Below are 13670 nucleotides of genomic sequence, written 5' to 3' on the forward strand. Positions count from 1 at the left end.
TTAATTTCTATATACCTTATTATAAATTGGTGATATATAATTGGCACTTAATTGGGGTATAAATGTATACCTATATAACTTTGGCAAAAACACCCATTTTAGAGTATTTATTTTTTATACTACGTCGGTGGCAAACAAGCATACGGCCCGCCTGATGGTAAGCAGTATCCGTAGCCTATGTACGCCTGCAACTCCAGAGGAGTTACATGCGCGTTGCCGACCCTAACCCCCTACCGCCCCTCGTTGAGCTCTGGCAACCTTACTCACCGGTGGTGGTGGGTGGTGGTTACGGTGGTTTATTTTCACTTTCCAAGTTTTTTTTATAAGTAAGGTTATTTGGGGTAAGTGAAACATAATTTATTTTGTCCTCGGAACGTCAGAGGTATATTTAGAACTTAATATCCGATTAAGTCTCGTTTCTATGAGTTAATTATGTATAAATCATCTATTCATCATCTAACATAGTTATACCTACAGACACTGCTGTGCAAAGATATCTGTTGGATTTCCAATTGTCTAACGTAATTATGGTTCTGAGACCTCGTTGATAAGTGGCGCCATCTACGTCTCTTTGTATAGAGATTGACTGTCCGTGTTACAAATTGCCGCTGTTTTTAGAATCAGATTTTAATGTGAATGATACAAATAAAGAAATTATAAAGGACAGGCAAAGTCTGGCGACATAAATCCACATAAGGTCAGTCGCCATATGGTCGTTGGCCTTGCGTTCTGTCCACATACTTCAACACTCTTATAACTATAGGTTGAAGTTCAAAATGGCATGGAAAGATTGCTTGGGCATTTCGATCACCTTCAGAACGACTATTTTTGACGAGACTTGTTTGGACAGCAGGACACGGTGTATTGCTGTTTTTCTAGAATTTTATAAATCCTATAGACGAGTTACCAATTCGCGTTTCTAGGAAAAGGGAGCGGCAAACCGGACTTCCAGGGCAGCGAGTTAAAACCTCGTTCGAATCAGTCTGTTTCACTTTGACGTTTTTCTTCACAATCTCCATGTATTTCTTTCCTTAGCCTTTTCCTTTACAACCTCATACGACCCGACGTTTACTCTCTCCTTCACTTGAGCTGTGGCTTCTTGGCTTCCATCTCTTTCCGTTTCCTTCAAATTTCTCTTCTATATGATGATCTTGATGAATTCATCAGTCGTAACAGGAACGTTAGTGGTATTCAATGATATTCTTCACTTACTTAAATATAGTTCGTGTCATCGACGATGACGCGCAGATTTGTCGAATTTAACCTTTAATAGCATGACAATACGAGGCAAGGCACGCGTCTTCATGAACAAAACGATATATAAGTTGCTGAGGGCCTACTGCGAACACCGAAGTTCGCGAATTGTGGGCGAAAGATGTTCCTTTACTCCGATTAAAGGCGTCAATAGAGTTACAGATAAAGTTTTCCGGAATTTGGGAACTTCGGTGTTCGCAGTAGGCCCTCTGAGACGCTTATTGATACGACCTCCGGTTTGAAGTCAGTCGGTTGAACCACTAAACTACCACAGATCAAGAATTCTGCTTGACCGAGAGGCACTGAAGATCTGTGTTTCATGCTAGGCAAAAATGCTTTCTTATGTTCAGCTTTTCTCCTTCCCTTCACAGGTCGCATTTCTCAATCGATTCTCGTGAAATATCGTGAACAGACAGTTATATGGATTTTTTTGTCGATTCTGTTTGTTTTCTTTTAATGTCGGAGCCATGGGCGTTCGCGACCACTAGTTGTGAACTTGACTAACTTTGAACCAGTTCTTTTCGCAGCTTAACGGCTCAAACTGGTAATGAATACCTGCGCAACAGTAGACGCACTGTTGTGTTAGTTATCAATTTATTCTGCGGCTGATAGAGCGATGATGATATCCATTAAAATCTACCTCTTATAAGGACACGTCTTACCCCCGGCGGCTTTAACACAAGACTGATGCATGTTACTTATACTCGAGTCGCGTGCGATAATTACAATCTGCATCTTAGTACTGTGTGACAAAGAATGACGCTCTCGCGTGCACCTGCGAAGGCACAAGCAATACAGTCCAAGTTAACTTCGCACATACTTTGATGTACAAATTGTAGACGTGTCGCAATACAAATCATATTTTGATAGACGTTTAACTTTCTTGATGACGCTTTGATACTTTGTCATTGGAAGGTCTGTGCAGGGTTAGTTTGGTCTCTAACTCTAACAAACTGTTGTAAATAACAAATGCAATGGCAAATATTTCCTAATAGGTAGGTACCTATTTACTAGATAAAAACATTCACTTAGACCAATATAAGGTACCTCAAGTTAAAAAAATCTCGCTTTTTATTCGCTTATTTACTTAATTGTATGGCAACATATTGTAGGCAATATTAGAACTAAAAGAACTTATTGTAAGTCGACATCCAGGCCACGCAGCCAACTAATCGCGTCAGGTGTCAGATTGGTATAGAGATCCTCCAGTCTAGAGGTCTAGTGTAAATTTAATCGACATCATAACGTGACGAACGCGTCTCATTTTGTATAGGATTTTGAGTTTCCAAAACGTCCCGCTTGGCGCGCTCTTTCTAAATCACATACAAAATGAGACTAAACGCAAACGCGTACGTCACGTTTCGAAATCGAATTTATTTACACTAGGGGTACAGGTTGCCTTGAAAACGTCTCTTTGGGCATCATTTTATCCGCTATGCCTCGGCCATAACCTTAAGTTGCCAAAAATACTTTTTGCGCATCATCCGATGGGTTGTTTATCATCTTTTTATTTTTTATCTGTAATTGTACACCGTACGTGGTGGCGAGCGAGGTAAAGTCACGGCAAAAACTTGTATTGTTTGCCTCCATTTATTTTTGGAGGGTTCCGTTTTCCACTTTCGTTGGAGCCTTTTGTTTCTGATATTTTAAGATATTATAGAATAACTCTTAAGAGGAAACAGGACGGCCGATTCTCCATACAAAGAAGATATTCCTCTCTGGACAATGACATTTTGGAAAATATTTTTACATAATTTGATGTATATTAACCATAACTATGACCCTATGTTTGACTTTTTTAGATCTTTTATTATTATAAAAATAAGGAGCGAATAACAGATTTCACACAAAATTCTAAATGTTTCTAACTCCTATAACAATTAAAAAATCGAAAAAATAAAACGTAGGAGCATAGCTGTGGTTGATATTCAACGAATTGTAACAAAATATTTTCAATAATATTAATATCCATAAAAAAAACTCCAGAATAAATGTACCTATATACGAGTAATATGTTTCCATGTACATTTATTCTGAGGTTGTGCAATAAAGAGGATTTGTATTGTACTGTATTGTATCTAGATAGGAAAATGAGAAATACGTTTGTATGAAAAGATGATTTCGTTGAGGGCCCTCCACTTTCCTCTTAATGAAGTGAATGCGCTGATAAGCTTAGAATAAATTTGAAAGTAGCAAAAATTACTCCCTTGGGTGAGACTTGAACTCACCTTCGACGCAGACGTTTCTGCTTCTTAAAAATTAATATGAATCCGCTGATGACTAAACCGGAACACTTCAATTAATTAATAATAATTAATTAATTAATTAATTAATAATAATTTATTTATAATTTCACGTGTTTTAATGCATATTCTATCCCCGAAAGTTAAGCTGAAACAAATGCTCACAGGACTAAAGCAACACTTGATTTTCTATGTACAGTCAGCGTCAAATACTTCGTAGCAGTCAAAGTGGCCAAATAGTTCGGTACACCATACTAAATATATGGTGTACCGAACTATTTGGCTACTTTGGTTGCTACAAACTATTTGACGCTGACTGTACGTATTGTGCACCACCTGTAACAGATCAGAGGGCTTAGCTAAGATAAGACTCGTCACAAAACGTAGATCTCTATCCATCCATGTACAATAATCGAAACAATGCGGTTCGGAGCTTCCGCGCGTCGCCAACCATCTCCGATATGATTTATAATATTTGCAGACGGGTCAACGACCGCCGCAGACAGCTCGATAACATAAAAAATCCCCATGACGCCCATAGCACACGTAAAGCGTTAACGACACCTTATGGTTTCATCGTTTGGAAGGAGGTTCTGAATTCCTTTAATAGTTTGTTTTAAACGATGTGTGCGTGAATATTATATTTGTATCGATGCGCAAGCGCACGGGCTGAGATATAATGTCAGCAAAAGTCAGTACATGGTCTTTGGGGTTGGTGCTATTCTACCATCTGAAGTACCTACCACCCATTCGTTTGAACTCGGTGGATCTCGAAAGAGTGTTTGAACACTATAAATACCTAGGGCATATACTCACCACCGACCTCAAGGACAATGCTGACATTGAACGTGAACGTAGGGCCTTGTCGATAAGAGCTAATATGATTGCCCGCGCAGGTTTGCACGTTGGTCTAATGACAGTAAAATAACCCTGTTCAGGGCTTTTTGTACCACTTTTTACACGTGCAGGCTGTGGTGCAAATTTACAAAAAAATCGTACAAGGCCCTACAAATTCAGTATAATAATGCGTTCCGGGTGTTGATGGGGCTGCCGCGCTTTTGCAGTGCGTCACAGATGTTCGCGTAACATGTTTCAAAGCAGCAATGCGCCTGCGAGCCGCATCGCTGGTACGGCGCGTGCGCGCCAGCCCCAACACCATCCTAACTATGATTGCGGATAGGATGGACTGTCCGTACATTATGCATTGTTGCGGGGTTCATAAGCCCAGTAACGGTGAATTGTTATGATTTTAGTTAAGATATTTATTGTTACTAACATAGTTTTTAAGTTTTATTGTACATAACTAACATTTTATGAGCCACACGCGCTTGAAATAAACGTTAATTTAATTTAATTAAAATGTCCTCTCATTCAAATTCCTCCCAAAGGCAATTTCAAACTCTTGTGAATGTACCTACTATAAATTCGGGGTTGCACGGAGTCGCGCATTTATGTATTTTGTACTACATTTTACTCGTAGTCTACTGAGATAGTTACCAATTTTAATTAAATATTTAGGTTTTATAGTAAGTAAAATATTATTTTTAGGTGAATCGTAGAAAAAGTATTGTATACAATAGTGATATAATCAAGCTTTCAATCTCGTGCCTTACTTAAGCACCTCAGCAGGCTTTGTTGCCTAAACACGGATCTCGACTGAAAAGCTATCTATTACGAGTATATCACCATTGTATAAAATACTATTATTTTTGCTTTTGTATTTTCCTGTCTAGACAATATTAAAAATAGGCTTTTGGGGCTGTATCGCATTTAGTATGCTAGAGACGTAACGAAATATGAGTAGGTATCCCAACCGCTGTAAAGTGATATGCTCCAAAATATTGAGGTTACGTTTAAAAGCGGCCGGTTGGTAAGGAGTGTCTAGTTCTTTTGTAAATCGGTGTCGGTATCAAGAAACAGACATGAATATTAAAAGCGTTTACATATTGTCCGATCCGATATCGGATGTCGCGTAATATTTGGAGCAAAACAGCTTTAAACTAATTTTACGGATTCCACTCACGTGTTTTTTGTCAATCGTGCGACATGTTCATGTGAAATCCGTAGAATTAGTTTAATGTTAGTTCTTGGTTTAAAACCGAGAAAAACAGCTGCTAGAAAAGGCCTATCAATGGCATCAAGTTCTTATTTTACTAACGCTTTCTTATGAACAACAAACAATAATGAATTGTATAAACAAATATAAAAAGGCACTTACCACAGAGAATTGATGGTAATAAGGTCCGACCGAGATCTCGGTCTCGGTCTCGGTCTCGGCATTCTCGGCCAAAAATCGAGCTGAGAACTCGGTCTCGGCTCTCGGCCAAAATGGGCCGAGATTCTTGCCGAGACCGAGACTAAGCAATGAGTTATCATTGGTGAATTTGAATTTTCCGCGCACGAGCGCCTGGGTCTAAGCCACCCGTTGGTTGTGACGTTTATTGTGATTTTGATTGGTTTCGTACCCACATTTAACGTCAATTACTTATCAAATACTAAGTGTTGGGATCGGATAGGCGCGGTTGCAAGTAATGACTTGTTCATTTGGGTCTTTTCGTTTTGTGGTTGTTGTTATTGATGCATAAATGAGTGTATATTGTTATCGGGATGTAGCTTAGATTGACTTGTTGTTAGTGGAAGATGACACTGGATATTTTGATACTAAATATATTTGTGTTAACGGGAAAAAGCAAAGCAGTAGGTAAGTACAAAACGACACCTGTAGCGGATTTTTGGTTACAATATAGAACTCTTTATTTTGATTATTGTTTTTGTACCTCTTTTTGCGCACATCCTTACTGAAAAAAACCGGACCGGACCGTGTCGGACCACGCATAATGGAAGGTTCCGTACCTTCACACAATCCAACAAAGCCGTACAAGCAAAAGAGCGTATGTTAGTGGCACTTTCGTCGTTTTAATAAGATCGGTTTTGTTTTATAACTCTTAAATGGCTTAACCGACCAAATTCAAAATAATTTTCCTGAATAATTGTTGGCTAAGATTTATTATTTAGATATTTTTAGATGGTTTTGCTCTCCCGGTTCAAAAGTTAGAGGGGATCAAACTATTTTTTTGGAGCGATTATTTCCAAAAGTATTTACTTAATCAAAAAAGTCTTTTTAAAAACCTTTAAATTTACCATTTTTAAAGACCTATCTACTGGTGAGCCACATATTTTTTATTTATTTTAGTTACATTTAAACTAAGAAGCGACTTACATAATACATCTACACCTACGTTCCAAATTTGGTTATAAAATATATCGTATAGTTTATGAGTAAAATGGCTGTGACATACGTACAGACCGACAGACATAAGAAGATAACGAAACAATAAGGGTTCCATTTTTGCCATTTTGACTACGGAACCCTAAAAATACTATTTAATAGCGAATTGATTATGATAACTTTTTTCTGACAAATCGTCGAATTTTGATTATAAAAACATTTTTAGTGCAAAATTCGTCTTTTTTTTCTATTTTATGAATTCTCGGTCTCGGTCTCGGTCTCGGCCGAGAACCCCATTGAATCTCGGTCTCGGTCTCGGTCTCGGCCGAGACAAAAAAAGCGTTCTCGGTCGGACCTTAGATGGTAATAGAGAGGTAGTGTAAGAAAAAAACGTGTCCCTTAGTTTGATATCCAAAACAGATGGCGCTGTACTGCGCCATATGTTTTGCGGTCACTGAATTGTCAAACGTCTTTTGACTATCAGAGTTACCGCAAAATGTGTAGAGCTGTACAACGCCATCTTTTACCTGACACATTCGAAGCACGAAATTGTGTTAGATTTTGCACATCTTACTCAATCAATGTATTTTTGGCACTTCTTTACTTTTTGCTTCTTTGTAGTCGTATCCGATATCCGATATCGGATCGGGCTATGTGAAAACGCTCTAAGGATGGGGGTGAGTATTAGCAATTCAGTCGCCTAAAGGTAGATGAACCATACCTACTTAAGTACCTACAATACAGTGCAAATGAACGAACGAGGGAGCGTAGTTTTAGGATCGGCAACTCGCATGTAACTCTTCTGGAATTGCAGGCGTACATAGGCGACGGAGACTACTTACCATTAGGCGGGCCGTATGCTTGTTTGCCACCGATGTAGTATTAAAAAAAACAAACGAAGGTATATGTGGGCAAAGAAATTTACCGAGTGCCCCAAACCCCGAGCTTAGCTATCCGTATGAAAACGTCGGGAATAGGGATTGCAAACCGGATTGATTTTCAATCCGGCCGGATCCGGCTGGATTTTGGCCATAATCCGGTCGGATCCGGCCGGACCGGATCCGGTTTGGTATAGGGATATTAAAGTTAATTAAATGACATATTTTTCTATTTTTTTTGCGTAATACGTATTCCTAAATCTATAATTTGAAGTTATTAACTTCTTAACAATAAAATAGAACTTGGTAGTAAAAAGACTAATATATCAGTTAATAATAACAAAATATAAAATCGGTCATTTATTATATTTAACCATTCAGAAATGCTCAATTTGATTAGTTTCCAAGCCCGATGATGGGATGTGGGGTGGAATTGGAACTCTTTGTTAGGACATGTTTTTGTTACTGTTCTTTGGTTGAATTCTTTGTAACGTTGACATCCATTCTAGTAAGAAAAGAAGATATTTTACTTTTAACCAAAATGATATTAAATGTGCTCCAGTATCATCTTGCTTTAATTATTTGTCTGAGAATGTAGCAGAATCTATGATAAAAAAAAATGATCTTTTTTTTTAATTTACAGGAAAGTATATTGGTCAAATTATAGGGAACAAAACACGACACGACGATCTCATCCGAAAAATAATAGTGTAGGATTGAAAACCATCGCGGAAAGGGACTCCCTAAGAAAAGTTACTTGGATTGGCTACACGTAGAGTAGCATGTACCAGGAGATAAAGGAAATTGCATAAGATTGAATGAGATTGTAAAGAATCAATATTTTATCTTAATTATATATATATTATTGGAGTAAACTAAATATATCATATTAATTCACACATATTGATGAGTCCAACTCTAGTCGGTAGAGTACGGCCGACTTAATCCTGCTCATTTGTTTACTATTATAAATCTCCTATCACAACATTATGACACAACATTAACTTTCTCTTTAGCATAAATTACAAATGCCTTCCATGGCATCTGCATCCTTTAATTTTTCCTTCTATTACAGTATTTATGTAATCGTCATATCGTGCCACCAACACGAAAGAAGAAGAAATCCTCTTCTGTTCCCATTTATCGTCATAATAAATATATAAAAATATCTTACTAAATTCAAACTTTTCATTCGTTTTTTGTTCTGTTTAACTTCATACTTCTCACCAGTCGCCTTTTCCTCATCTAAAATGCACAGCGCGTGCTGTATTTAACCGTTTTTTATTTTACCGGATCCGGTCCGGATCCGGTGATTTTGTACCGGATCCGGTAGCTCTTGAAAAGTGCCGGATCCGGCCGGATTACCGGATCCGCCGGACCGGATTGCAATCCCTAGTCGGGAAAACGCTGAAAAAGTTGATGGCGCTCTAAGGATGACTCACGCTGGAACGGTCTGAGCCTGGGCTTTCGACACTTCTTTTTCTATGACGGATCACTTGATGCTTTCTATAGAATACTAAATGCCGGATGCCTCGGCCCGATCGCGGCCCGTTCTAGCGTGAGCCTTTAGTATTTCTTCATATTCTGTAGATCATCTAAACATCTCTCTGGATACATACAAGTATGTACCAGAATGAAAGGCAAAGAAAGAAATCTATTAATGTTCAGGTCATACTGAGCAACTTTTACTATGGGACGAACACTGAAATCGCGAAGAAAAATATGGCTGTTTCATACATTTTGCTGGTCTGATGTTAAAATTTCCTATGAGCAAGTTTTTTCGCATTTTCGAGGTTGTTCCCATAGTAAAAGTTGCTCAGCGTGACCTAAACATGAATGGGTCTCTTTCTTTGCGTTTCGTTCTGTTACATACTGTATATAGGCGGTCTGATATGAGATGCGGATCTGTACGCTGCTCCGCTGTGACGTGACATCGCTAGCGGCGTGCGTAGTGTAGTGTGTGTACAACGCCTTTTCCACAATGTCATACCCTAATATGCCCCAATGACCTCAGTGGATAGACTTAGCTCAGATCTACCCTGGTACTACCTCTTTGTGTAGAAACGTGCTGTGCTTTGTATAGGTACAATAGGAATAGTTCCTGTGTCTAAAATACTCGTAAATTATTTTACGCAATGAACGAAATACAGCAGAAGATAATTATTAGAAAAACGTAGAGAGCAGATATTTTTTGACACAATTTCTAGTTAATAAATCGGATAGAACTAAAAACTTTACTTACTTATAAGGTCCATAGTAGCTAATCGTTTTAAAAATAAACTGATTTGACTAGTAGGAAAAGTACCCTACTGCAGTGTATAGTTTGAAATTAAGGACACACACTACAATAGTATTTTAAACGAGATGTTTTGACCGTTTTTACTATGAATTGCGCAGGCGCAGCGCTACCGTGAGCGGCGGCGTCTGGCCACGCCGAGCCCCACGCCGTCGCCGCCGCGCACGCAGGGCTGGTTCAAGTCGCTCGACCGCCTCTCCAGGAAGAAGAAGAACGTCAAGGTAAGTATCTCTTCATTCACCATAACCGTCAGATCTGTACACATACAGCCTATATCTAATTTATCTACACGAACTGTTTGACGTGTTGCCTCCCTGTAACACTTACGTACGAATTTACAAGTACGACGGAGAGGCAATACGTCGAACGTAGTTCGCGGTAGGCCCTCAGATATCTAAGAAACCACGTGATTGATCAGCGATAAAAGTAACCATCAAGACTCACGGGACAGGACATTTACATTTGCCGTATTACAACAGGACGTTACATGGAGTTCAACGTTCAGTCATCTTCTGATCTGTCTTTTGTACGGCGCGGGCTCTTTATTATATTCTCTGTAAAATTGGTATACATTTTAACGATTATTTGGATCATTTATACAGGTTGCCCAGTAATTAAAGGATAACCTTCTAACCACCGACAGGGCACCTTAGGCTGGTCCAGATAATGCACTTATAGGTCTAGTAAAAGTTTCGTGGTTTTCGAGATAATCGAACTTTTATGTATTTTTAAATGTGGTTTTGTGTACTTTAGTTATTGGACTATGGTCACATTTGTACCACTTCGAATGCATTCAAATACACTTAGTCCCCCCACTATTGACTACGTGCATAACCCACTAGCATCGGTATTCAGCATCGTTAACCAGCATCGCTCATTTCAAATATTTTGATGTCCTATAGTCTTCTCTTCTCTACATATTTACATGTCACATCCTCACGTCTAAGGGGCGTGACCTCTATAAGTCACTTCACGTTGTACTGGCCTTCCTGACCGATGTAATCCACTATGTAACTAAGTATTAGACCTTTATGTAACTATTACACTTCTACGATTTGCAGACGGAGAAAGAAATCATGCCAGAAGACCGAAACTACAAACCCAAGCTCAACTCCCCGGCTAAAAACCTACGCTTCTTCGGCGACACCGACGTGGAATCCGACGCCAAACCCAGCACAGTCAAACCCCATGGAACTCTTCGAAAAACTGTCTCCAACTCAACCTCAGGGCTTGATGAAGTTGACCATGCTGAGTTGAATAAAAGTTACTCTTTATCTAACTTAGATAAGAGCGATAAGAAGCACTACAAGAGAAATCTTCATAATATATCTGAGATTCAGTCTGAGGACAGTCAGCGTGGGTTGAAGCCGCCGATGAGTCCGTATGACAGGTCGAGGAGCCACAGCAGTTCGAAGACGCTGAGGAATGGAAGGAGGGAGCGAGGCAGCTCGTCGGAGCTGAGGAGTAGCAAGCAGGATCTCAATAGGGATTACAAGTGAGTCAATTATCTACTAGAACTGATAATTTATCGGTTGTTTCGCTAATTAAATAATGCTGCTTAACGGCACAGTGCGGTCATTGTCCAATTTAACTACAGTAAACTATGATGTATGCTTTGGCTGCGTTTCCACCAAAGATGTACGAGGATCCGTAGCGAGGGATGTTTATCATTAACTAATCCAAAACAGAAGCGTAATAGAAACGCATCCACGCACCGCTCAGCGACCTTGCAGGCTTGCACATCCCTGGTCGAAACGGCAGTCTTGTAAAAAATATATATCCTGCAATCCAAATCCAGTTTGTAAGGAAATCTGGATTTCAATCAGTATCCGACAGATTTCCCGTACTCACTCATTCTAATATCACTTGTTTGTCTCTTGCGCAGGTACCGTCGTCGCACGCCCGCGCACTCAGGCGAGAGCAGCACGGAGGGCGACTCGAGTCACCAGTCGCAGCGCAGCGTGGTCTACCTGCACGCCACCACCGGTATGTACACTACCGGCAGCAGTTGGCGTAGCGTGAACTAATCTAATAATCTAATCTGTGAGACCCTTTTCTTTCAATGTGCCCAAAGGGGCCTCCCGCGAGGCCATGGGCGGGGGCCCACTTCGCCACTGAGTCCGGCAGGCATCCTTATACCAGGCCTAAATGACCAAAACTCTTATTTTAATCCTCCCCTCCTCCTATTTCAATTTTAATCGACTTCCACTTTGGTGGCTTTATTATGACTCTCTGTAACTAATTTAATCTAAAAACACCAGAAGTCCATCCCGTATATGCATAAAAATCTATGAGTCGAATCACAGAATAAAGCAAACTTTTCCTGTTCTGCCCCGGTACCCTGCTAATATGAATCAAAGGACTCCTTAATAAAATCCGTCGAATTCCCAAACCAGATTTGAATCAATGAACTAAACAATGTACATAGATATATTTTTATGGATACACATACCTCAGCAACTAACTCATCAGAATCAACTTAAAATTAAATTCGTTCAATTTTCAGTGGGCGACATCCCAGACCCTGGCCGCGTGACCCGCAACCGTTCCCGTGACGACGTATCCTCCGTGAACTCCTCGAACCTGCAGGTCCGCACCACCACCAAGAGCTTCTCGCTCTTCGCCCCCTGGACCCCCCGCCACCCCAGCGACCACCACGACCTCCACTACGCGCAGCGACCAAAAAAGGAACCACAGCTACAGAAGAATAAATCGTACAGCCAGTCAACGCTCACGCGACGTCCGATCAATAATCGACTAACCAGCTCCAGTACCACTCTTCATAGGAAACCGGAGAGGAAAGACCCGCGTAGGGATGGGCAAAGGAGTCAATCTAGTGAGGTGTTGAATAGGGACAGAGTTTCAAGGTCGATCTCTATGCCGAAGGACGAGAAGAAAGCTGGATGGTTCAAACTGTCGAATAAAAAGAAGCCAGAGACTACTAGAGTCCGCTAACGCTTTAATAATAAAAATTAATGGTATCAGTATTTCATAATACGTAGAAGGAATAGGGAGTAATACTGCAATGTTCTGGCGCCAGAGGCAGCAGTTGCACAAACCATAGAGTAACTTATATGTACTATGCCTTAAACAGTTTTTGACAAGTTTTCATAGATAATTTGATACGAATAAATATGTCATTGATACATCAAGGCGGTTTTTTACAGTTTGTGCTAGTAGCGCGCCCTACGCAGTGTTTTGCATAATATTCCATATAGTAGAGGACATTTTAAGGCGAAAATTTTTACAATGTTGCCAATGTGTCTTCTACCAAGTCTATCAAATAATATTGTCAAAGTCATTGACAATTTTTTAATGAAATATTTAGAAATTATCTTAACATTATGGTGCTATAATAATATTGCCTTCAATTTATATTTTACACACAATATTAATGTTGATAATAAGTGCCATTCACGTGTATTTGTAACGTTACCAGCCGTCATTATCACTTGCAATGTAGAATAATCTTTACTATAAATGATGGTAGGAGGGGTGACTATGAACTATATTTTATATGGGGTGTCTTAGTCATTTATTTCATTATTTTAACGCGCTTTTTACTAATAATATCGATATAAAGTTTAATGATATTTTTATTTTATTTTATATGTGATAATTATTTTGCTATCGGTAATTTTAATACGCTTTGAAATTAATATTATCCATTATGTTTGTACATTAAAGAACGGAGATGATGTCCAATAATGTAATTAATAACCAACGTCGGTTATAAATAAACTTTGTCTAATAAAAATTGTTTTAATTTT

General features: G+C 39.3%; 1 protein-coding gene across 1 annotated transcript; it reads left to right on the plus strand.

Annotated features, from left to right (window-relative positions):
- The first annotated feature begins 9959 nt into the window (after nt 1-9959).
- LOC133533512 (uncharacterized) lies at nt 9960-13657 on the plus strand. Its single transcript, XM_061872493.1, has 4 exons — nt 9960-10121; nt 10962-11395; nt 11786-11886; nt 12407-13657. The coding sequence occupies exons 2-4, from the start codon at nt 10977-10979 to the stop codon at nt 12853-12855; spliced, it is 969 nt and encodes a 322-aa protein (XP_061728477.1). The 5' UTR covers nt 9960-10121; nt 10962-10976; the 3' UTR covers nt 12856-13657.
- Nucleotides 13658-13670: the final 13 nt, after the last annotated feature.

This window comes from Cydia pomonella, unplaced genomic scaffold (genome assembly GCF_033807575.1).
Source record: "Cydia pomonella isolate Wapato2018A unplaced genomic scaffold, ilCydPomo1 PGA_scaffold_173, whole genome shotgun sequence".
Classification (NCBI taxonomy): domain Eukaryota; kingdom Metazoa; phylum Arthropoda; class Insecta; order Lepidoptera; family Tortricidae; genus Cydia; species Cydia pomonella.

Bases quoted from the DNA above. Each gene is read 5' to 3' on its own strand.
- LOC133533512 (XM_061872493.1), top strand. From the start codon at position 10,977: ATGCCAGAAGACCGAAACTACAAACCCAAGCTCAACTCCCCGGCTAAA. The intron at 11,396-11,785 runs GTGAGTCAATTA...TCTCTTGCGCAG, and splicing joins GATCTCAATAGGGATTACAA to GTACCGTCGTCGCACGCCCG. The intron at 11,887-12,406 runs GTATGTACACTA...TTCAATTTTCAG, and splicing joins CTACCTGCACGCCACCACCG to TGGGCGACATCCCAGACCCT.